The sequence below is a fragment of the Mus musculus genome, chromosome Y, assembly GCF_000001635.26.
Source record: "Mus musculus strain C57BL/6J chromosome Y, GRCm38.p6 C57BL/6J".
NCBI lineage: Eukaryota > Metazoa > Chordata > Mammalia > Rodentia > Muridae > Mus > Mus musculus.
In genome coordinates, this window is record NC_000087.7 from 52,780,028 (window position 1) to 52,806,585 (window position 26,558).

At 35.5% G+C, this 26,558-nt stretch overlaps 1 protein-coding gene across 1 annotated transcript; it reads left to right on the plus strand.

Moving 5' to 3' along the window:
- Gm21258 (predicted gene, 21258) lies at nucleotides 1–26,223 on the plus strand. The gene is made up of 8 exons (NM_001373885.1): nucleotides 1–56; nucleotides 1,418–1,552; nucleotides 6,881–6,947; nucleotides 7,625–7,659; nucleotides 22,504–22,621; nucleotides 23,402–23,501; nucleotides 25,544–25,642; nucleotides 26,002–26,223. The coding sequence occupies exons 2-8, from the start codon at nucleotides 1,435–1,437 to the stop codon at nucleotides 26,029–26,031; spliced, it is 567 nt and encodes a 188-aa protein (NP_001360814.1). The 5' UTR covers nucleotides 1–56; nucleotides 1,418–1,434; the 3' UTR covers nucleotides 26,032–26,223.
- Nucleotides 26,224–26,558: the final 335 nt, after the last annotated feature.

Here is a 26,558-nt window from a genome sequence, read left to right on the forward strand (position 1 = left end):
GAGGAGCTAAGCACAGAAGGGTGCGGTTTGGAAGGTGTTCTCCTCTTAGATGAGCTGTAAGTGATAGTCTGCCCTGATCAGGGTTGTTGGACAGTTAATCGAGGTGTGACAGGGTGGGGAATCTCAGGCCCAGGAGGCCACTATGTGAGGAAAAGCCTCCTGATCGCCATTTTCTGTGGAATCTGAGGGTGAATGGAAGGTGGAGGACCATATTCATGGAAGAGGATCGAACAGGTCAGGGCCATAGAGAATTGGGAACCCTTGGAAGAGAAAAGCTTGGGGCCTGGGGATAGGATCAGAGAACCAGCTGCAGGACTGTGGGTCAGGGAACAGGGAGCCATTGGTGAGATGCCTTGGCGATTGTCCTGTGTGATATTCAGGATCCCTTAGAAACACACTGAGGATTCCTCCCTCCTCATTGTCTTCTCTATGGTGTGTTCCTTTAGTATAGACTGTATGAACATTGCAGACAGTAGAATGGCATAGGAAGATGAATGAAAAGAAGAAGAGGAGATAATTGTAAGAGATTCATAAGTCATTGGGGATGGATTCTGACCACAGATCTTTCTGTCTCAGTCTCCCATGTATTGGGATTAAAGACTTGCACCACCAAGTTCAGCTTTTTCTCTCAGTTTAGTTTCTGTAGGATGGGATCTATCTTTGTAGTTTCAGCTGGCCCGGCTTGGCCTGGCCTTGAACTTACAATCTTCAGATGTTTGAAATCCTCGGCTTCCCCAAATCCCTAATTTCTCCAATATAAGGTCTTTCTGTGTGGGTGGTGGTGGTAGTTCATGTTTTTTTGTAGACTTAGTGGTGGATCTTTTTGATATGAATATACAGTTACCATGTTCTTTATCTTTCTGGATAGAACTGTGAGTTTACGTTAGACTGAGATAAACTGGTAAACAGAATTGCTGATGTTTTGTTTAAAAATATTCTGTGGGAGATAGGACCAAAATTCAGATACCTCAAAGGTTAAAGGATGTTGCTCATCGTTTTTTGGGAGGAGGGGAGGACTCATATGTTGAAGGTTGGCCAGTTTTTGTCTCTTTTTAAACTGAGAAATGGCAGACTAATAATTTAGGTTCTAAAGGAGGTTTTTAAAGAAGTGAGTTAAAGAAGTTTTTAAAACAAGTTGTGAGGGAGAGGGACATGATAAATGGGATACACGGAGGAAATGGTACGGGTAAGTGTATATATATATATGCATCACCATATTGAATATGTACAGAGAACTCTCTGATAAAGGCAATTGATTAAAAATATACATGTTAAGTAAAAAAAGAAATGATCTTTCATTGAGCTAAAATAATTATTTGATTTTTTGTTATTTTTAATTATTTAAATGATAATTTTTAATCAGGTAAGTTCTTTTTTTTTCCTTTTTATTTTTATTGTTTTTTTTTTTTAAACTAAGAAGACTACTGAGTTCTTATGAGAAGAATGGCTCTTAAGAAATTGAAGGTGATACCAAAGGAAGGTTACTTATTACTTTTGGACTTTGATGATGAGGACGATGACATAAAAGTTTCAGAGGAGGCTCTTTCGGAAGGTATCGCATTTCCAGTATTAATTGTGTCCTGCAGTTCATTAGACTTTACCTAGTCACCTGAAATGGAAGAAGTCTTTGTTAAGAGTTTACATATACTTCATTTCTAATTTTACCTATATCTCTCTATTCCTATATACAAGGTTTTGCAGCACATAAACCTACTCTTGGAACTATATCAGCATATGTTGAGAGAGAAGAACTTTCTTGATTTCACCTCAAGAAAAGACATGAACATTGTTCGTATAATATGTTTGCCAAACATGAATTTATTTCATAAAACTTGCAAATAAATTATTTCCTTTCTTTTTCTATTATAACTTTTCCTTATTTACATTTCAAATATTATCCCCGTTTCTAGTTTCCACTCCAAAAAATCTCCTGTCCTCTCCCCTCTCCCCCATCTCCCCAACACATCATCTACCAATTCCTAACCCAGGTATTCCCCCATACTGGGGCATAGGATCTTTACAGGAACAAGTGTCTCTCCTCCCATTGATGCCTGACTAGTCCATCCTCTGCTACATAAGAAGCTGGAATCATATATCCCATTATTTGTTTTCATTGATTGGTGGTTTAATCCCATGGAATTGTGGGGTACTTGTTAGTTCATGTTGTTTTTTCTTCTAGGGGCCTGCAAACTCCTTAAGCTCCTTAGGTATTTTCTCCAGCTCCATAATTGGGGACCCTGTGCTAAGTCCAAAGGATGTCTGTGAACATCCACTTTTTTATTTGTCAGGCATTAGCAGATCCTCTCAGGAGACAACTATATCATTCTCCTGCACCCAATCCCTTGTTGGCATCTTCAGTAGATTTGGTGGTTGTATATGGGATGGATCCCCAAGTGAGGCAGTCTCTGTATTCTTTTATTCTCAGCTCCAATCTTTGTCTCTGTAACTCCCTCCATGATTATTTGGTTCCCCATTCTAAGAAGGAACGGCATATCCACACTTTGGTCTTCCTTCTTCAGTTTCATGGGTTTTGCACATTTTACCTTGGTTATTCTGAGCTTCAGGGATAATATCCACTCATCAATGTGTGAATATCATGTGTGTTTTTTGTGATTGGGTTAACTCTCTTAGGAAGATATCATCCAGATCCATCCATTTGTATAAAAATTTCATGAATTCATTGTTTTTAATAGCTGTGTAGTAATTCATTAAGTAAATGTGCCATATTTTCTATATACATTCCTCTAAAGAGAGTCATCTGGGTTCATTTCAGCTTCTTGTTATTATACAAAAGGCTGCTATGGACAAAGTGAAGCATGTTTCCTTATTACAAGTTTGAACTTCTGGGTATAACCTTATCAGTTTTATGAGGTCCCATTTGTCCATTTTTAATCTTATAGCACAAGACATTGGTAGTATTTTTTTTCAAGAATATCCCCCCTTTGCCCATGTATTCCAGGCTATTCCCCACTTTCTCCTCTATAAGTTTCAGTGTCTCTGGTTTTATGTGCAGTCCCTTGATCGACTTAGACTTGAGCATTGCACAGGGGATGAGAATAGATCAATTTACATTCTCCTACATGCTAACTGCCAATTGAACCAACACCATTTGTTGAAAATGCTGTCTCCTTTCCACTAGATGGTTTTAGCTCCTTTGTCAAAGATCAAGTGACTAAAGGTTTATTTCTCTGACTTCAGTTCTATTTCATTTATCTACCTGTCTACCACTATACCTGTACCATGTAGTGTTTATCACAATTGCTTTGTAGTGCACTTTGAGGTCAGGCATGGTGATTCCACAAGAGGTTCTTTTATTGTTGGGAATAGTTTTTCCTATACCAGGTTTTTGTTTTTTGTTGTTGTTGTTGTTGTTGGTTTTTTGTTGTTGTTGTTGTTGCTTGTTTGTTTTTTTCAAATTCCAGGAGAATTTGTAAATTGCCCTTTCTAACTCAGTAAAGAATTGAGTTGGAATTTTGATGGGGATTATATTGAATCTATAAACTACTTTTGGCAGAACAGCCATTTTTACTATATTAATCCTTCCAATCCATGAGCATGGGAGTTCTTTCCATGTTCTGAGATCTTGTTTCATTTCTTTCTTCAGAGACATGAAGTTTTTATCATATATATCTTTCACTTTCTAATTTAGAGTCACACCAAGCTATTTTATATTATTTGTGAGTATTGTGAAGGGTGAGTTTTCCCAAATTTCTTTCTCATCCTCTTTTTCCTTTGAGTAGAGAAAGGCCACTGATATGTTTGAGTTAATTTTATATTCACCTACTGCACTGAAGTCATATATATGGTTACGATTTCTCTGGTGCATTTTTGGGTCACTGATACATGCTATCATATATTCTGGAAATAGTGATATTTTGACTTCTTCCTTTCCAATTTGTATTCATTTGTTTTCCTTTTGTTGTCTAATTGCTCTGGTTAGGACTTCAACTACTATATTCAATAGGTATGAAGAAAGTGGGCAGCCTTGTCTAGTCCCTGATTTTAATGAGATTGTTTCATTTAGTTTAATGTTTCCTACTCGTTTGCTGTCTATTGTATTTTTTTTTTATGTTTAGATATGGGCCTTGAATTCCTGACCTTTCCTGGACTTTTATTATGAATGGGTGTTGTGTTTTGTCAAATGCTTTCTCAGCATCTAATGAGGTGATCATGTTGTTTTCATCTTTGAGTTTGTTTCTATAGTGGATTAAGTTGACAAATTTCCATATATTAAACCATCCCTGCATTACAGGGATGAAGTCTACTTGACCATGATGGATGATCGTTTTGATGTATTCTTTTATTTGGTTTGCAGTGATTTTATTGAGTATTTTTGCTTCGAAATTCATAAGGGAAAATGGTCTGAAGTTTCCTTTCTTCATTGTGTTTTTGTATGGTTTGAATATAATTGTAATCTGGCTTCATAGAACAAATTCAATAGTGTTCCTTCTCTTTTGATTTTGCATATTAGTTTGAAGAATTTTGGTCTTAGGTCTCCATGTGTAAGACCCCGAAGATGGACCTCCTCTCAAGTCCAGTAAAGTCCCGGGATGAGCTGGCCAGCACCCCAATGACTTGAGAGAAATCGATACCTGATGCAAACTGCAAGAGTTTTTATTATCAGCTAGCTAAGGACAAACTCCTTCCACTGTGCAGGGCAGGGGCGTATGACTCTGAGATGTGACAGAAGAAGGTTTTTATTAGCTAGCTGAGGAATTGGGATGAGTTGGGAGGAGAGTTTGGAGGAGTTGGGAAGAGATGGGAGGAGTGTTCTTCTCTGCCCAGATGTCCTTGTCAAAACTCCAATTTTGAATCTCTAGCTGTAAGGCTCAGAAACCAAAAGGATTTTTGGTGGCTGTAGAGAACATAGAGTCTCTTTCTGGCTGTATTTTTATAAATCAGGGAAAACAATCTTGGAGAATGTCCAGGTGCTTTACCTTCCAGGGAGAAACGCTCTATGTTGTGGTCTCACATTTCCCACTCCTTCTAGTACATAGTTCTGATCTTATAAGTTAGAAAATTAAACCTCTGGCCCAGCTGCCAAACAAAGCCAACATGAGGTCACAGCTTTAGGATATGTAAGATTGAGAACCTCAGAAGCCCATTGAATGAGACAAAAGAGCCTCTTGCCATTGGGAGGAGGGAGGGAGGGAGGTTCCTGTGCAGTGCCCACTGTGTGTGAGCAGTGCCAGGCCAGTGGGCCATGGCAGGCTGGATGCCAGAACTGGGCACATACTGGAGGTGTGGCAGCAGGGCTTGTGAGAATCATCAGGGAAAGTCCTTTTGATCTGAGTTCAAGTTTGCCAGAATGGTGGCACCAGACCAGGACAGGTACTCCTGTTTGAAATTTATGGGGCACCAAGATGGTTTCTGGTTCGTATGTTTTTTGTTTTTTTGTTTTTGTTTAAGTTTTTTATTGTGTTTCAACATTTCCAAGGCATCTTTTCTGACCAGTTGTAGGTCCTTCAAGTGAGCTAGTGGGAGTTCTGAAAAAGAAACATGAGGGTCAAACATTCCACCTGCTTCTGTTAAAGGGGGGGGGGTCCCCAGTTGAGGAGTTCGAATGGTGTAAGTTTAAATTTCCCTGTGGTGTTCCATACTCAGAACAAGGTGAAGGGAAAAAGAGCTGCATAATCTTTTCTGCAGGTCTCTAAAACCAATTTAGTCAAGGTTTCTTTTAATGCTCTATTCATGTGTGTTTTTGAGCTTTACTAAAGTTTCTTTTATGAGTGTGGATGACATTGCATTTGGCGTATAAATGTTCAGAATTGGGAATTCATTTTGGCAAATTTTAACATTGATGAATATGAAGTGTCCCTCCTCTTTTTTTTTTTTGATAACTTTGGGTTGAAAGTCGAATTTATTTGATATTAGAATGGCTACTCCAACTTGTTTCTTTGTAACATTTCCTTGGATAATTGTTTTCCAGCCTTTTACTCTAAGGTAATATCTGTATTTGTCCCTGAGATTTGTTTCTAGTATGCTTGGTCTTGCTTAAACATCCTGTCTGTTATTCTATGTTTTTTTATTGGTGAATTGTGTCCGCTGATATTATGAGATATTAAGGAAAAGTAGTTGTTGCTTCCTGTTATTTTTGTTGGTAGAGTTGGAATGTGATTCATGTAGCTTTCTTCTTTTAGGTTTGCTTCAAGATCAATTTCTTGGTTTTTCTAGAGTGTAATTTCCCTCCTTATATTGGAGTTTTCCCATTATTACCCACTTGATGGGCTGGATTTGTTCGAGCATATTGTGTAGATATCGTTTTTTTTTTCACAGAATACCTTGTTTTCTCAATCTATTGTAAAATTTTTTGATGCATCTAGTAGCCTTGTCTGGCATTTCTTTTCCCTTAGGGTCTGTATGACATCTGCCCTGGATATTATGGCTTTCATAATCTCTGGGGATAAGTTAGGTATAGTTTTGATAGGATTTCCTTTATAAGTCACTTGACCATTTTCCCTTAGTGCTTTTAATATTCTTCTTTTTCTTTTCTTTTTTTTTATTATGCATTTGGAGTTTTGATTTCTATATGATGGAAGAAATTTCTCTTGTGGTCCAAACTATTTGGAGTTTTGTAGGCTACTTGTATATTCATAGGCAACTCTTTCTTTAGGTTAGGGAAGTTTTCTTCTATAATTTTGTTGAATATATTCACTGTCCCTAAATTTGAAAAACTTACTTGTCATTGATACCTATTATCCTTAAGTTTTGTCATCTCCTTGTGTCCTGGATTTTCTTGGTGTAAATATTTCCTTTCTAAAATCTCTTCCAAAAATTTACATGGAGAGTTTTTCCAGATAAATTCAAATCGATAGTACTTTATTAACTATTACTTATATAGAATCCTTTCAAATGTTTCTGTTTTCTATTGTTAATACAGTAAAGAGCCCAGCATTTGATAAAAATGAGAATATATCGCCTCAAGCAGAAGCAGATGAAGATATGGGGTAACATTTTCAATATTTTTTGCCAGCTCAATAGATTACTTCATAAGTAGTGTTTGTATTACCTTCACTGGAGAAGTAGATTCAGGAAGATAGCAATACAAATCAGACACTGCTATATGTTGAGTTCAAGCCCAGCTTGAGGTCCTTCAGACCTTGTGATAACAAACACATAGCAACTAGTATAATATGACCACCTGCCTGAGATCTTCCAAGATATACACACAAAGAAAAGGAGAAAAATCATGAAAATAAGAGGGGGACCATCTGGCAAGAACAAGGGTCTCAGCAAGAGTGGGAGAGTAATGAATAAACTACTGTGGGTGTAAATGTATGAATTGGTAAAAGTAAAGGATACAAGATCACTTTGATACTCCACCATGTAATATATACATATATATATATATATATATATATATATATATATATATATATATATATATATATATATATACATACATACATATATATACATACATACATATACATATCTACACATACATATACATATGTATATATGTATATATATATATATATGACATTTGTTCTTAACCAAACATTATATATTTATTATAAATAATTAAAAGAAAGTTCTTTTTAAAGTTTTGTGTGGGTAAGAAAAATGCCTACCAGTCCACTATATTTCTTGCATTAATTTTTTTATTTTCCTTTCTTCACAGAGATGAAGTAGACAGTATGTTGGATAAATCTGAAGGTATGTGTTTTTGGAGGTATTTGCCTGTTTTTTAAAGAGGTCAGAAGAGGGCATCAGATTTCTAGACTGTATAGCAAAAGGGGATAATTTTGGGTTCACAGTAATTGTAGTTTCCTTTAAAACACATATGAGATAACTTCTCAGCAAACATTCAGAATGCAAGATTAGCTGAAGATGTAGCTCAGTGGTAAATCACCATTTAAAAGTGATGAGTTTCATCTTCAGTGGCAAAAATAAACAAACAAAAACAAACAAAGAAACAAAACAATAACAATAAAAACCCCAAAGAAACCAACAAATGCACCAAATTAACAAAAATCCTACCAAACAAGCAAAACACAGTTATAAGTCTTGCAAATGAAATGTTAGGTTGTCCAGTTTGCCAAATTAACTGCAAATTGTAAAATGAGCAAGAAACCCAGTTTGCTCTTGTAAGGAAACAAGCAAAACCAGCAATAAGCATTTTAGGAGCCTAAACTTAGGCATGATTAGAGAATAAAAAAAAATATACAGTGGCTACCACAAGAGAACAAACCTCTCAGAGGGGCTAGAGAGATGGCTGTTTTGGTAATGTGCTTTATTTGAAAGTATATAAATTAAGGAGGGGGTCTTAAATCGGCTTTAAAAATGCAGGCTGCAACCCAGTGAAAAGTAGTTGGAGACAGCTTGCTGGCTAGCCAGGCTAGTGGCATTGGTGAGCTGCAGATTCAGAGAGAACCTGTCTCATGTTTTAAATTTGGGCAGTCAGAGGTGGTTCATGCCATAATCCCAGCAGTTGGTAACCAGGGTGAGGTCCAGGACTACAACCCTGCCTTGAAAAAAAAAAAAAGGAAGTTGGAATGTGATTGAGAATGCAGCAAATGTCTATTTGTCGCCCTCTTATGCATACTTATACTGGAATGTATATACATCAGTTTTTTACAATACTCTTTATCTGATTTACACAATCCATTAAAATGATGGTTTTTGTCTTTTTGTTTTTTCTCTATGAGCAAATTGTCAATATTAAGAAAGTGTTATAATTTTGTAATCTCCACTGTATAGTACAAAGAAACATCTTTCAAGAAAAATGATCAGCACACCTTAAAAGACACAAAGGACAGGGATGGAAAGATGGCTTAGAAATTAAGAGCACTTGTTGTTCTTGGACAGAACCAAGTTTTAGTTCCTAGGACCCACACAATGGCTCAAAACCATTTTTAATTCTATATCCATGGGTTTTGGAATTCTCTTCTAGTTTCTATGTGCACCACACATGCATGTTTATAAACACAAACATGCAAAAACAAATTACTTAAATAAATAAAATAATTGAAAATTACAAACAACAGCACCTTCATCTGAAACAAAGTAGGAGAGTCTTGTTTGGGGTCCGTTTTATTTTAGCTTTCAAGTTAGTATTGTAAACTTGGAAAATGGAAAGCCTCTGGGTAGTAGTGGCAGCTAAAATACTACCTCCTTTTTGCTCTTCAATGACAGACGACTGATTGAGCCTTTCTCACCCTTAGTACACATGTGCAAACACTGCCAATCAGCAAGGGCCTTGGCTGAGATTGTTTTCCCGCTATCCAAACCCTGTTACCCAGTATGCTTTGTGGTAGTCATCAAGCCGAGTTCTTGTGGAAGCATGGTAGGGAGAAGTCTCAGTAGAGGTAGTCAATTGTCTGTTGAAAGATGATTAATACTGTTTGAGCTGGGGGCCTGTGTGGGGAAGAAGGTGGAGGGGTGGAGGTGTTACTTTAGGAGTAAGGAGAGGAGGTGACCCTCACTGGACTCAGGAAGGTACTGCTTCCAGGCTCACAATCAACTTTTCCCACTTAGTTCTCTGCTGAGAAAAACAGAGAACTTCGCTAAGGGCAGGGGTTTGAACAGAATTATCTTCTAACAGAAATCAGGAAGGCCAGGGAATTGGAGACCCTGGAAGTCTTCTTGGGGCTTGGGGAGGTGAGGAGTGAGTAAATTGGAAGTCAGTTAGTGGAGCCAACAGACTAAAACCTTCTTTTAGCTGCTGCTGCCTGCCAGGAATTCATTAAAAACGAACTGAAAACCAGTCTTCATTTACCTCTACCTGTTGTTAAAATGGCAGATTCCCGAAATTTCTATGTATAGGCTCCAATTGCCTCAAAATACAGAGGCTCCTCTCAGCCTCAGAAGTGCTGGGACTTCAGACATAATTCAGGCCAGGTTGTTGTTATTTATTTGTTGTTTTGGTTTAGGACAGTAAGCTCTAACTCTATATCTCAGGATTGTCTGAAACCTCACCTGCAGCTTTGACTGGCCTTGAAACTGAAGTCCCCAGCCTTACAAATGTACCTGGGCCTGAGGAAATATGTGTTCTTTATTTTTTATATTTAAATTTTTGTTTGTTTGTTTGTTTGTTTGTTTGTTTTTTATTCCTTTTTTCCTTGTTGAAGATTGAAACCAGAGCTTCTTGCTGTAGCAGTAAAATATTTGTCCAGCCAGAAAAACTTTATATTTTAGATCTGCTTTAGATTTGTATTATGATGAAAAAAATTGAGGAGCTTGGTTATGATAAAAGCAACCATGATTTCATTTGGAGATTGAGATGCAAACACATTTACTCTAATTTATCAAAACCCTAGCAACAATGGGACCAAAATTTAGATCATCCTGTGATTGCATATAAACCCACTTGAAGTCACAGTTAAAGCCATCATATTAGGTGTGTGTGTGTGTGTGTGTGTGTGTGTGTGTGTGTGTGTGTGTTTATTTACATTTCAAATATTAGTCATTTCCTGGTTTCACCCCAGAAATTCCCTTTACCATTCCACCCTCCCTCTGCTTCTATGAGCATGTTCCCCCACCCACCAACACCCATGTCCCTGCTCTGGTATTTGCCTACACTGGGACACCAAACTTCACATGACCAAGGACCTCTCCTCTCACTGATGTTTGACAAGGACATCCTCTGCTATGTATTTAGCTGGAGCCATGGTCCCCCTCTTTGTTTGCTGGCTTCGTCCCTGAGTGCTCTGGGGGGAGGGGGGCGGTCTGCTTGGTTCATATTATTGTTCTTCCTGTAAGATTACAAACCCCTTCAGCTCCTTCAGTCCTTCCTCTAACTCCTCCACTGTGGACCCCATAATCAGTCTGATTGTTGGCTGTGAGCATGAGCCTCTGTTTTTGCCAACCTCTGGCAGAGCCCCTAAGGGCACAGCCTTATTAGGCTCCTTTCAGCAATCATTTGTTGGTATCCACAATAGTGACAGGGTCTGGTGTTTATATACGGGATGGATCCACAGGTGGGGCAGATTCTGAATGGTCGTTCCTTCAGTCTCTGGCCTGCACTTTGTCTCCATATTTCCTCCCAGTAGTATTTTGTTCCCCATTCTGAGAAGGACGGAAACATGCACACTTTTTTCTTCCTTCTTAAGGTTTATGTGGTCTGTGAATTACATTTTGGGTATTCTGAACTTTTAGGATAATATCCACTTATCAGTGAGTGCATACCATATTTTTTCCTTTGGGATTGTGTTACCTCATACAGGATGATATACTTTAGACCTATCCCTTTGCGTGTGAACTTCCTGAAGTCATTTTTTCTTTATGGTCACTATACATTTTTATCACTATTTCTCTATAATACAGCTTGAGGTCAGGGATGATTCCCCCTGAAGTTCTTTTATTGTTGTGAATAGTTTTACAATATCCTGGATTTTCGTTATTCTAAATGATTTTGCATATTGCTCTTTCTATCTTTATAAAGAATTAAGTTTGAATATTGATGGAGAGGGCATGGAATCAGAGCTTACTTATGGCAAGATAGACATTTTTACTAAATTATTTGGGACACCAATCTATGGCCATGGGAGATCTTTCCATCTTCTGAGAATTTCAATTCTATCTTCAGAGACATGAAGTTCTTGTCCTACAGAACTTTGACTTGCTTTTTTCGTGTCACACCAAGTTATTAAAATATGAGACTATTGTGAAGAGTGTTGCTTCCATAACTTCCTTTTCAGCCTGTTTATCCTTTGAGTAGAGGAAGGCTACTGATCTATTTGAGTTAATTGTATATCCAATCACTTTGCTAAAGTTGTTTCTCAGGCTTAAGGGTTCTTTAGAGGATTTTTTTGGGGTCACTAAATATACTACCTTATTACCTATTAATAGTGATATTTTCATTTGTTCTTTTCCAATTTTTAACTTTTTGACCTCTTTTTGTTGTCTATTTAATCTGGCTAGAACTTATAGTACTATAGTGAATAGGTAGGGAGAGAGTGGGAAGCCTTGTCATATATTAGTGGGATTGCATCGAGTTTCTCTCCATTTATTTTGATGTTGGATCCTGGTTTGCTACTATGTTTAGTTATGGGCCTTGCTTTCTGAATCTATCCAAGACTTCATCATGAAGGTGTGTTGATTTTTTTTAAATGATTCCTCAGCGTCTAATGAGATAATACTGTGTTTTTTTCCTTGAGATTCTTTACATATTGGATTACATTGATGGATTCCCATATATTGAACCATTCCTGTATCCCTGGGATGAAGCCGCTTGATCATGAAGGATGATCATTTTGATGTGTTCTTGGATTGTGTTTAACAGGATGTTATTGAGTATTTTTGCATCAATATTTATAAGTTAAATTGGTCTGAAGTATCCTGTCTTCATTGGGTTTTTGTATGGTTTGGGTATAAGAGTAAATGTGGCTTCATAGAACAAATTAAGTAGTGTTCATTTTCTTTTGTTTTTGCATAATAGATTGAAGATTGTTGGTATTGGTGTTTCATTGAAAGCCTGATAGAAATCTGTACTAAACCCATCAGATACGGGGCTTTTTTTTTTTTTTGAGGGGGGAGCTCTTAATGACTGCTTCTATTTCTTTGGGGATTATGGGAGAGTTTACAGGGTTTATCTCAACCTGATTGAAATTTAGTACCTGACATCTGTCTAGATAATTGTCCAATTCATCCAGATTTTCCACTTTTGCTAAGTTACAGGCTTATATAGTAGGATCTGATGATTTTTTTGGATTTACTAAGTATCTGTTGTTATGTCTCCCTTTTCATTACTGGTTTTGTTAATGTTGATATTTTCCCTGTGCCCTGTAATTAGTCTGGCTTATGTTTTATCTATCTTGTTGACTTTCTCAAAGGTCCAGCTCCTAGTTTGTTTGATTTTATGTTATAGTTCCTTTGTTTCCACTTGTTTGATTTCAGCCCTGAGTGTGATTAGTTCCTGCCTTCAACTCCTCTTGGGTGAATTTCCTTCCTGTTATTCAAGGGGTTTTAGGTGTGCTGTCAACCTACTACTATATCTTCTCTCCAGTTTCTATTTAGAGGCATTCAGAGCTATGAGATTCCCTTTAACACTGCTTTAGTTGTGTTCCACAACTTTCGGTATGTAGTAACTTCATTTTTTTTTTAAACTCTAAAAAGTCTTACATTTATTTTTTTTTTTTTTTATTTCTTCCCTACCTGATTTATCACTGACTGGATTTTTGTTCACCTTCTACATGTACATGGGTTTTCAATTATTTATATTATTATTTCAGATCAGCCTTAGTCCTTGGTGATTAGATAGGATGTATGAGATTATTTGGATATTTTTATATCTGTTGAGGCATGTTTTGTGACTGATTATATTGTTAATTTTGGAGAAGGCGTCATGAGGTGCTGAGCAGAATGGACAATTTTTGTTCTAAAATAAAATGTTCTATAGATATCAACTAATGTATTTGTTTCATAACTTCTGTTAGTTTAACTGTGTCTTTTTTTAATTTTTCTTTCCAGGATCTTTCCATTGATGAGGAGGGTTGTTGAAGTCTTCTGCTATTATTGTGTGTGGTGCAATGTGCATTTTGAGCTGTACTAAAGTTTCTTATATGAATATGGATGCCATTGCATTTGGACTATAAATGTTTAGAATTGAAAATTCATCTTGGTAAATTTTAACTTTGATGAATATGAAGTGCCACTCCTTGTCTTTTTTGATAACATTGGGTTGAAAGTCAAATTTATTTGATATTAGAATGGCTACTCCAAATTTGTTTCTTTGGAACATTTGCTTAGAAAATTGTTTTCCAGCCTTTTACTGTGAGGAAATGTCTGTCTTTGTCCCTGAGGTTTGTTTCTGGTATGCTGGGTCTTGCTTACACATCCAGTCTGTTTGTCTATTTCTTTCTAATTGGTGAATAGAATATGGTGATATTAAGAGATACTAAGACAAAGTCTTTGTTTCTTCCTGTTATTTTTGTTGGAATTTTGTTCATGTAGCTATCTTCTTTTAGGTTTACTTCAAGATTAATATCTTGCTTTTGCTAGCATGTGATTTCCCTCCTTATATTGGAGTTTTCCCTTTATTATCCCTTGAAGGGTTTGGTTTGTTCAAAGATATTGTGTAAATATTGTTTTTTCACGGAATACCTTGTTTTCTCAATCTATGGTAAAATAGTTTTACTGCATATTATAGCTTTGGCTCTTATTTCTGCTCTCTTAGTGTCTGTATGATATCTACCGTGGATCTTATGGCTTTCATAGTCTCTGGGGAGAAGTTAGGTGTAATTCTGATAGGAATTCCTGTATATGTTACTTGACCATTTTACCTTACTGCTTGTAATATTCTTTCTTTGTTTTGTTCATTTGGTGCTTTGATTAATATATGATGGCAGGGATTTTTGTTTTTGTTGTTGTTTTTCTGGTCCAAACTATTTGGAGTTCTGCATGCTTCTTGTATGTTCATGGACATCTCTTTCATTAGGTTAGGAAAGGTTTCTTTTATAGTTTTGTTGAAGATATTCACTGGCCCTATAATTTGGAAATCTTACTTCTCATCTATACCTGTTATCCTTATGTTTTTTCTTCTCCTTGTGTCCTAGATTTCCTGGATGTACTTAATTTTACTTAATTTTTAAAATCTGTTTCAAAAACTCAAAATGGGCAGTTTTTCCAAAGAAATTCAAATTGATAGTACTTTATTAACTATTACTAATATTGCATACTTTCAAATGTTTACATTTTCTATTGTCAATACAGTAAATAATCCAGCAATTGGTAAAGATGAAAATATATCGCCTCAAGTAAAAGGAGATGAAGACATGGGGTAATATTTTCAATTCTTTTTCTTTTTTTCTCTTTTTTTTTCTTTCTTTTTTTTTTTTTTGCCAGTTCAATAGAGTACTTCAAAAGTAGTGTTTGTGTTACCTTCACTGGAAAACTAGATTCAGGAAGATCAGCATTTCAATGTCAGATGCTGATATATGTTAAGTTCAAGCCCAGCTTGGGATCCTTTAGACTTTGTGATCACAAACACATAGGAACTCATACAATAGGACCACCTGCATGTGATCTTTGACACACTCAAAGAAAAGGAGAAACATCATAAAAATAAGTAGGGGACTATCTGGGGGAAAAAAGGGTCTTGGCAATTGTGGGAGAGTTATGAATAAACTCCTTGTGGGGTGTAAATATATGAATTGTTAAAAGTAAATAATTCAAGTTCAAGTTGGTAGTCCACCATATATTTTATATGCATATGACATTTGTTCCAAACCAAACATTATATATTTATTATAAAAAATTAAAGAAGGTTCTGTGTAAAGTTTTGTGTGTGGTAAAAAAAAATGGCCTACCAGTCTACTATATTTCTTGCTTTAATTTTTTATTGTTCTGTCTTCACAGACATGAAGTAGGCAGTATGTTGGATAAATCTGGAGGTATGTGTTTTAGAAATATTTCCCTGTTTCTTGAAGAGGCCAAACGAGGGAAACAGATCTCTATAGAACCTATAGCATAGGGGGATAATTGTAGGCTTCACAGAAATTATAGTTTTCGTTAAAAAATACACACAGATAACTTCTCATCCAACATTCAAAACTAAAGATTAACTAAAGATGTAGCTCAGTGGTAAAGCAGCATTAAAAGTTATAAATTTCATCTTCAGTGGTGAAAACAAAAACAAAAACAGAAAACCAGCAAAAAAAAAACAAACCCAGCAAATTAAAAAAAAAAAAAAAAAAAAGCACCAAAGAAACAAAACACAGCAATAAGACTAGTAAATGAAATGTCAGTTCGTCCAGTGTGCCAAATTAGCTGCAAATTGTAAAGTGAGCAAGAAAACCAATTTGCTGTTGTAAGGAAACAAGCAAAACCACCACTAAGCATTTTAGGAGCCTAAACTTAGCCATGATTAGAGAAATAGAAAAAGAAACCAAACAAACAAAAAACAAACAAACAAAAAATTGCAGTGTCTATAGCAACAGAACAAACCTTGAAGAGTGGCTAGAGAGATGGCTGTTTTAGTAAAATGTTTTTCTTGAAAATAAAAGTGGGGGCCTAGAATCCACTTCTAAAATGCAGGCTGCCAACCAGTGCTGAGTAGGTGGAGACAGCTTGCTGGCTAGCCGAGGTAGTGGCATTGGTTAGCTGCATATTCAGAGAGAACCTATCTCAAGTTTTAAGTTGGGTCAGTCAGTGGTGGCACATGCCTTAATCCCAGACGTTGGAAGGCAGAGGCAGGGAGATTTTTGATTTTGATGCCACCCTGGTATACAGGGTGAGTTCCTGGTTAACCAGAGCTATACAGATAAACCCTGACTTGAAAAAAAAAACTGAAAATGAAAAAGAAATTTGGAATATAATTGAGAATAAAACAGATGTCTATATCTGGCCTCCTTATGCACCCATATACTGAAATGTATACACTCCATTTTTATCCTGAAACTATTTATGATTTACACAATCCATTAAAATTATGGTTTTTTTGTTGCTGTTTTGTTTGTTTGTTTGTTTGTTTTTCTGTTTCTGGAAATAGACAACATTAACAAAGTCATTTTTTATACTCTCCATTATATAGTAAAATTAAACATCTATCGTGAGAAATGGTCCAGCACACCTTAAAACACACACAGGATAGGAATGGAAAGATGGCTTAGAAATTAAGAACACTTGTTGCTTTTGTACAGAACCAAGGTTTAGTTCCTGGAACCCACATAATTCTCAAAATCATTTTTAATTCTAGATCCAGGGATTTTGGCATCCTATTCTAGTTTCTAGGGGAACTAGTCATACATGTTATATAAATACAAACATGCAAAAACACTTTAGTTTAAAAAAAAAACCAAAAAAAAGAAACAAAAAAACAAAACAAACAAACAAACAAAAAAAAAACAATTTAGAGTTACACAGAACAGTCCCTTCATCTGAAACAAAGTAGAAGAGTCGTCTTTGGAGTTCATTTTATTTTAACTTTCAAGTTAGTATTGCAAACTTAGAAAATGGAAAGCCTCTGGGTAGTAGTGGAAGTTAAAATACTACCCGCTTTTTGAAGCTTTAATCACAGATGACTGAAAGAGCCTCTCTTACCCTTAGTACTCATGTGCAAACACAGCCAATCAGCAATGGGCTTGGCTGAGATTATTTTCCTGCTGTTCAAACCCTGTTACCCAGTATGGTGGCTACAAAGAGTTCTTGAGGAAGCAAAATTCTTGAGGAATCATGGTAGGATGAAGTCTCAGTGGAGGTAGTCAATTGTCTGTTGGTTAATCCTGGTTCAGCTAGGGGTCTGGGTGGGGATGAAGGTGGAGTTTTGGAGGTGTTTCTTCAGGAGTAATGAGATTAGGTGACCCTCACTGGACTCAGGAAGTTGCTACTTCCAGGTTCACAATCGACCTTTCCCACTTAGGCCTCTGCTGAGAAAAACTGAGAACTTCACTGTAAGTGCAAGAGTTTGAACAGACTAGCTCCTAGCAGAAATCAGGAAGGCCAAGGAAATGGAGACCCTGAAAGTATTCTTGGGGACTGGGGATGTGAGGTGTGAGTAAACTGGACTTCACTTAGTGGATGAAACAGACAAAACCCTCTTCTGTGCAACTGCTTCCCACCAGGAATTTATTAAAAAGAAACTGAAGACCAGTCTACATTTTAACGTGTTGTGAAAATGCCACATTGCCGAAATTTCTATATATAGGTTCCAAACTGCCTCAAATACTAGAGGCTTCTCTCAGCCTCAGAAGTGCTGGGAATTCAGACATAATTCAGACCAGGCTGTCTTTATTTATTTGTTGTTTTGGTTTAGGAAAGTAACCTCTAGCTCTATATCTCAGGATTGTCTGAAACCTCAATTGCAGCCTGGACTGGCCTTGTACCTGAAGTCCTCAGCCTCAGAAATGTAATGGGGCCCGAGGAATCATGCCTTCTTTATTTTTTATATCTAAATTTTGGGGGTTTTTATTTTTCATTCCTGAAGATTGAAACCAGAGCTTCTTGCTGTAGCAGTAAAATATTTGTCCAGCCAGGAAGAATTTTATATTTAAGATTTGTCTTAGATTTGTATTGTGATGAAAAAGGTTGAGGAGCTTGGTTGTGATAAGAGCAACTATGATTTTATTTGGAGATTGAGATGCAGACACATTTACTCTAATTTATCAAAAAACTAGCAGGAATGGGAAAAATTTAGATCATCCTGTGATTAGATGTAAACCCACCTGAAGACACAGTTAAAGCCATCTGTGTGTGTGTGTGTGTGTGTGTGTGTGTGTGTGTGTGTGTGTGTGTGTGTGTGAGTGTGTGTGTATTTATTTACATTTCAAATATCAGCCATTTCCTGGTTTAATCCCAGGAAATCCCTATTCCATTTGACACTTGCTTTGTTTCTATGAGCCTGTTCACTCACCCACATACTCCACCTCCCTACCCTGGCATTTGCCTACACTGGGGCATGGAGCTTTCACAGGACCAAGGACCTCTCCTCCCACTGATGTCTGACAATACCATCCTCTGCTCTATATGCCGCTAGAGTCATGGGTGCCCCTCTTTGTTTGGTGGCTTAGTCCCTGAGTGCTCTGGTCTGTCTGCTCGGTTCATATTGTTGTTCTTCCTGTAAGGTTGCAAACCCCTTCAGCTCCTTCAGTTCTTCCTCTAACTGCTCCCCTGGGGACCCCATGATCAGTCTGATTGTTGGCTGTGAGCATCAGCCTCTGTTCTTGCCAAGCCCTGGCAGAGCCTCTCAGGAGACAGTCATATTATGCTCCTATCAGCAAGCACTTGTTGGTATCCACAATAGTGACTGTGCCTGGTTTCTGTATATGGGATGGATCCAAAGGTTGGACAGAATCTGGATGGTCATTCCTTAAGTCTCTGCCCTGATCTCCACATTTCCTATCAGGAATGTTATGTTCCCCATTCTAAGAAGGACTGAAACACCTACACTTTTGTCTTCCTTCTTCTTCAGCTTCATGTGGTCTGTGAATTACATTTTGGGTATTCTGAGCTTTTAGGATAATATCCACTTATCAGTGAGTGCATACCATGTTTTTTTTTCCTTTGAGATCACACAGGATGATATATTTTAGATCTCTCCATTTCATGAAGGCATTGTCTCTGTACCATTACCATACATTTTTGTATCACTATTTCTGCATAATACAGCTTAAGGTCAGGGATGATTCCCCCTGAAGTTCTTTTATTGTTGAGAATAGTTTTGGGATATTCTGGAGTTTTGATATTCCGAATGGTTTTGCATATTGCTCTTTCTGTCTCTACGAAGAATTGAGTTTAAATTTTGATGGAGAGTGCATGGAATCTGCAGATTGCTTTTGGGAAGACAGCCATTTTTACTAACTTAATCTATGACCATGGGAGACCTTTCCATCTTCTGAGATTTTTCAGTTTCTTTCTTCAGAGACTTGAAGTTCTTGTCATAGAAATCTTTCACCTGCTTGGTTTGAGTCACATCAAGGAACTATAATTTGTGACTTTTGAAAGGTGTTGTTTCCATAATTGCCTTTCATCCTGTTTATCTTTTGAGTAGAAGAAAGGTACTGTTTTGTTTGAGTTAATTGTATATCTAGCCACTTTGCTGAAGTTGTTTTTCAGGTTTATGGGTTCTCTGATGGAATTTTTGTGGTCACTTAAGTATACTATTTTATTATCTGCTAATAGTGATATTTTGATTTATTCCTTTCCAATTTTTATTCCTTTGACCAATTTTTGTTTTCTAGTTGCTCTGTCTAGAACTTGTAGTACTATAGTGAATTGGTAGGGAAAGAGTAAGAAGCCTTGTCTAGTCCTGTCTTGTCTTATTTTAGTGGGATTGCATCAAGTTTCTTTCCATTTAATTTAATGTTGGCTTCTGGTTTGCTTCTATATTTAGGTATGTGCTTAAAATTCTTAATCTATCCAAGACTATTATCATGAAGGTTTGTTGATTTTTTTTCAAATAATTTCTCTTCATCTAGTGAGAACTGTGTGTGAATTTGCTTCAATATATGTGTGCATGTTTGGATGTGTGTGTCTGTGTGTGTGTGACAGATACATATATATGTATCTGATGAATCCGATAGTTTCATAACTTCTCATTAGTTTCACAGTGTCTCTTTTTCATTTCTTTTTTTCCAGGACCTCTGCGTTGCTCAGAGTGGGGTGTTGAAGTTTCTCACTATTATTATATGGGGTACAATATGTACTTTGAGTTCTAGTAAAATTTCTTTATGAATTTGGTTGCCCTTGTATTTGGAGCATAGATATTCAGAATTGTGAGTTCATCTTTGATGAATTATCCTTTGATAAGCATGAAGTAACATTACTTACCTTAAAAAACAAAAAAAAAGTACTTTGTGAACCTCCTCTTTTCACAGTAGGCCCTCTTGACTACTGAGGCTTTTTTGTAACAGCTTTGAAGGAATTTTAAAAGGAAAAAAAATAGATGTAAACAATTTCACAGTTCCATGTACTCATAGCTAAGTGATATGTATACAAAATTCTGTACATGAAACATATTTTCATTGATCCAGTGCTAATTTTATATTAAGTCAGTTTCTTTTCTAGGAGTCTTCTGTGCTTCCTTCTTTATATGGCACAGTGGAAAACTGAATTCTTTAATGTAACCCTTATAACTTATTTTTAAATTTTATGTTATGGTTATTGTTTTTTTTTTTCTTTCACGTGTGTATGTGCACAACTAGTGTGTCTTGTACCTGAGGAAGCCAGATGAAGGCCTTGAATCCCCTGAAACTGAAGTTATAGGTAGTGAGCCACCTTGTGGGTTTTGGTACTCCAATCTCAGAAAGCTGGAAGGGAACCAGTGCTCTTAACTGCTGAATCATCTCTCCAATCCCTTCATTGGTTTTTTTTTTCTTTTTATGAAATGAATTATGTAACTGTAAGTGGAAGACAACTTACTAAACAATGAGAGAATGATACTCAGATTCTAAAGTATCTGTTTTAAATTATATGTAACTGAATGCTAAGTGAGCTTTCTCAGAAGACAGTAACTTGTCTTTGAGATATGGTGTCATTATGTAGTTCAGGCTGGCCTGCATTTTCCTATTTAACCTATGCAGTCTTTACACTGGAAATCTCCTGCTTAAGCTTCCAATACTAGGATCATACACACAAAAAAAAACATCTTTACATGGCTTACTAAACAATGCTCCTAATACCTATTTTTGGACTTATTTATGTGTATTAGTGTTTTGCTTACAGTTATATATGTGCACCACATGTGTACCTGTTGTTCAGATATCAGTTGATTATTTCAGATACCTGGAACTGGAGTCAGATAGTTGTGAGCCACCATATGAGTGCTAGACACCAAACCTATGTCCTTTGCAAAGAACAGGAAGTACTCTTAACTGCTGAGCCATATCTCTACCCCCATGAAACAATATTATATTTTAAAAAATAATATTTTGCTTCTTTCAAGTTACCCATTTTACCAAATTATTTTTTTTCAACTGAAGGATTTGCTCTATTTAGAGGAGGCAGAATAATCATTTAATAATCTGATTTTGTCTAGTACTATGTATGGTGAGAATATTAAACATGTACACCGAAATATAGCTTCATCCTAGTTACTGAAAGCTAACTGTGCATGCTAGAAAGGTACTAAACATTTTCTGAAGCATTACAATTTTCATGAACTGCAGCAGTTACTGATCAAAAGTTCCTACCATAATTTTCTTCAAGTGTTTTTTTAAAGGATATGTTCTGAAATATAATTACCAATTCACTTTAGAAATAATTTTATTTTGATTAAAAAAAAACTTGGAGATCATTGTTTTAAACATAGATTTTAACATTTTTATCTATTTTTATTTATATAGGTATTTTGCCTATAAGTATGTCTGTGAGTCATATACATATGTACCTGGTGCATGCAGAATTTAGAACAGGGCATCACATCCCCTGGAACTGGAGTTGGAGATATTTGTGCACATTATGTAGGTGCTAGGAATCAAACGCAGGTTTGATTCTGACAGGGTCTCATTTGTAGCTCTGTCTGTCCTGGAACTCAGTATGTTGACCAGGTTAACCTGGAACACACAAATATCTCTCTGCCTTTTCCTCCAGAATACTAGGATTAACATGGGAACCAATATGACCGGTTGCCCTCTTATTTTAATTGAATATTTTAAACAATGGGTCTAACAGTTCCACAGTCAAGTTTGTTCTTTCAGTTGCATCATCTTTTTTAGATTTGGAAAAGAATTAGCCTTTATTAAAAGTGTTTCCTTATGAAGAATTAAGTATACTTTTGATCCTTTGTTTTGTGCATTTGTTCTTTTGAAAACTGTTCTTGAAGCTCAAAATTATTTTCCTTACAGAAATTAAAATTCAGATAAGATTAGATATTTCTTATCCAAAATACATGGACTGTTTTTTTCTATGTTGTGGAACATTTCTGTAGACTTTACAGGTTGAACATCCTTCATCTGAACATACCAAACCCTAAGTATTCTAAAGTATGAAGCATGTTTGTGATATCTATCATTTAATTTTAAGTTTCCATAGCATTATTGAATGAAATTTATCTATATCTATTTTTACTTAAATACATGGAATCATCTAATTTTTCTTCAAAATGACTCTTTATTTTTAATATAGATGACATTTATAAGACGCTTCACATAAAGAGAAAATGGATGGAAACTTATGTCAAAGAATCTTTCAAATGCAGCAACCAGAAATTAGAAAGATTTTGCAAAACGAACGAACGAGAGAGGTAGAGTTGTTATATTTGTAGGGTCAAATGTGTATCATTTTAAAAATTATATGTGGCTGAAGTTTAAAAAAAAAATATATCATGTCTGATTCTTTAGTAAAAATGTGTGGCTTTGATTTTGTCTAAACAGTTAACCCTATAACATCATGCCTTCAAGCAAACTAAATCTAATTCATAGAAATCTATGAAAATTTTATTTTCTGCTTTAAGTCAATGTTAATGAGATTTAAATTTTAATTTACATTCATTGTGGAAATACAGAAGTCTTGCACATAGTCTTAGGAATGTAATTTATGGATTATTATGTTTAACAATATTCAAAAGGAACAACTACAATTACATATGCAGACAATTTGTATATTTTAGTTGACATGTTTTGCACTGTCTTTACTAAGGCAATGTATGAAAAATAAATTAGAACTTATATTTGGTAGAAAATAATGAAAAAAAAACCACATTGAAATATAATTAAATTTTGTACATGTATATATATATATATATATATATATATGTGTGTGTGTGTGTGTGTGTGTGTGTGTGTGTGTGTGTGTGTTACGTGTGTGTTGTGTGTGTTTATATTTCTTTAATTTTGAAAAGCTAAAACGTAAATGAAAACCTCTCTGATAATATGTTAGCGGAAAAATCTATAATGATTTCCCATTAGATATTTTATACTGCTATTTTTCTTTTTATAGTATGAAATGTTCAATTGAATTTGTTCTGAGTGTTCATTTTCATATTGGTATGAAATGTGCCTGCTTTTGTTACTGTGCTTTACAGGAAGAACATCAACAACAAATTTTGTGAGCAGTATATAACTACATTTCAGAAGTCTGATATGGATGTACAGAAATTCAATGAAGAAAAAGAAAAATCAGTGGTTGGTACCATAAAAAAAAACTTAATATTTAACCTAGTATTACTAAGTAGGAATGGAACAACTAGCCTTGAGTTGAGCATATGAAACTAAATTAAGTTCCATTATCTATCTATCCTTGCTTCTGTTCTAGTCTTACTGAGATATAAACTATTGATTGCATACTATATCAATGAAAACGACTAGGCATTTTATGGTATACCAGATCATAAATTTTCAAGAGGCAGACATTTGCAGAAAGATCAAGAGATGATTACCAGTGACTACAAAAAAAAAAAAAAAAACAAAAAAACAAAAAAACAAAAAAACCACAATATATCAGAGTTCAAAGAAGAGAGAAAGCTTATTTATTGGTTTCACCTGGACTCTGTTGTTTATATTAAAAAACCAACTCAATTTGGTAAATCAGTTCTTACAGTCCTAAATTTAGTAAAGATTTAGTAACAACAGAGGATGGAAACAAACAATCTCAACAGCCCTGGAAGAATTTTCCTGTGGAAGAATATCAGCAAACAATTTTAGATCACGTCTCCATTACTCTACCTGTAGAGTCATCACCTGGTTTCTAAGTAAGATCTGAGACAACGATAATCATATTAACTATTTTATTTTATTTACTGGTTAATAGTTTGGAAAGTATTCAATTTGAAAGGAACAGCAAATTCATTCTTGCCTCAGAAGGCATTGAGGAACCTGCCATTATGAGTCAGTTCTGGAAAGAGATAGGAACTAAAGATAAATAATAAATACTCCAATTGAAGACAGTTTTTAAACATTGGACTCTGGATGACATTTTAAGGGAAAGTGATCATCCCTGTAAATAAGGAGTCTAAAGACAGAACAGCAGGGTACTTCAAAATTTGTAATTCTGCATATGGCAGCTGGTGAGAGGGAGCCAGTAAAGGAAGAGAACCACTGGTAGAAAGAAAACTACCATGAGTGAAGGAAAGTTTTAAAGAAGAAAAGATCCCTAAATGTGTCATATGCTGCATGTGGGCCCAATAAGATTGATTTACAGGGCTGGAAGATGGTTTAATTGGTAATCTTTCTCCCGTGTAGGCATGGAGACCCCAGCTTATATTCCCTGCATTGGAATGAATGCCCACACCACCACCACCAACAACAAAATAAACAACAACAAACTAGCAACACTAAAAACAAACCACCACCACAACAACAAAAAAAAAGTTGGTGTGGTTGTGAGCATTTTAAAACAACCAATCTCAGATTTAGTTCAGAGAAAAGAAGATCTCCAGATCTTTGTAGCCACCAGGTGTAGCATAAATGATGAGCTCTAGGTTTAGTGAGATTCTGTCTCTGAAACAGTACTGTGAAATCAAAGATGACACCCAATATTAACCCTTTGTCTCCAAATGTATGCAGGTGCATTTTTTTTAAAGATAAGCATTGCAAATTAGAGGTAATTTTACTTAATTGTGATGATTTGAGTGCAAATGTGAGGTAAAAAATTGATCACAGTGAATAAAGGGCAAAACAGGATTGTAGTAGCCCAAGGTGAAAAGGTGTAAAGGGCTTGTCTTAATTTTTTTTAAATGCAAATTATCAAGGTTGTGCGCAACCCTAAAGAATACAATGAGAACTTTATGTTACTACTTCTATATGTTGCTTGAGATTGGAATCTAGAGAAAACCAATCTAAGCTTCCAAGACTAGGATTTTACCGAGTTCATGTATACATGGTGCATGCCTATAAACATAAGAACTTGGGAGGCTAAGGCCAGTCTGTGCATTATGAAAAACTCTTTCACATTAAAAAAAATTCCTACCCCACAATTGGTAGCATAATGTTATTTCATATTATTGTAAATATATATATATATTTAGTCAAAATAGTTGTTAAAATTTTAAATCAGTTGGAAAACTATTCCTTTTAACTTTCATATAGAATTATTTTTGCTTACATAAATGTTTTAGTATTAGATATACATTTAGTGTTTTATTGTTAGACTGCCATGCATGTTGCATGGCAGTAACAACAAAAATAAACAGAATTGTTATACTAATGTTTTCCTTTTACATTTGTAGAATAGTTGTCAAAAAGAACAACAAGCATTGAAACTGTCCAAATGTAGTCAGAACCAGACCCTGGAAGCAGTTAAAGAAATGCATGAGAAGTCCATGGAGGTATGTTGCACATGGTCCATAAAATGACCTTAGGAATCTAAATATGTTTTAATAATCATAAAGTTTTAACTACTTATTATTTTGAATTATTTCTTACTGAAATGACTGCTATTATCCATAAAATCCTAATGGCTTTGTATGAATTATTAAAGATATAAAATGATAAAATGGGAATTTGACCTCAGATGTACCTCATACTTTAATAACACTATAATTATCCTGCTTTATTAAACATAACCCTAACACTAACCCTAATCCTAATCCTGACCTTAACCTTTACCCTATACATCATCTGCACAGAATCTTTCATATTTGTATCCTTGGAAATTTATTTAATAAGAGGTACTTTTCTGTTTTAGGTTTTGATGAACTTGGGGACCAAGAACTAAGATATGCTTTTTGGTGTAGATGGTGAACTGAGAAAAAAAAATGTCTATGTTTGAAAGAGCCATCATGGAGAATAATCTGAAGTACTCTTCTACTTTCCCATCTTCAGAAAAATGAAGCATGAAAAATTTTCACTTGCTGGTATATATATAAAACAAATAAAAAAATCTCTAACTTTTTTGTTTCCTATGAAACAGAGTTTTAAAGTTTCTTTAATCCTTGTTATTCTGATGATTCTGAGAAGGAAGTTAATCCCAGTGATGTGATTACAAAGTTAACTAGCAGTTATACCTTTAGAGTTAAAATAGAACTTCTTTATTTTTAAATATCTTTAATCATTTTCTTGTTTAAGTGTAAGTGCATCTTTATATTAACTTCCAAAGGAAATCTAAATGAATATGTGAATGGTATATAGTCCCGTGGACTGAAATTCCACACACTAATATAGTTGAATTATTTAAAATTTATTCTTATACTTTTTTTAAAGTCGAGATTTTATTCTTCTCCTAGTTCCCCCTCTTACTGTTCC

What these genes read in the sequence shown, in the direction of transcription:
- Gm21258 (NM_001373885.1), top strand. Translation starts at nt 1,435, where the DNA reads ATGAGAAGAATGGCTCTTAAGAAATTGAAGGTGATACCAAAGGAAGGT. An exon ending in AGAGGAGGCTCTTTCGGAAG is followed by an intron (nt 1,553 to 6,880) that starts GTATCGCATTTC and finishes TTGTTAATACAG; the next exon opens with TAAAGAGCCCAGCATTTGAT. An exon ending in AAAACGAACGAACGAGAGAG is followed by an intron (nt 22,622 to 23,401) that starts GTAGAGTTGTTA and finishes TGTGCTTTACAG; the next exon opens with GAAGAACATCAACAACAAAT.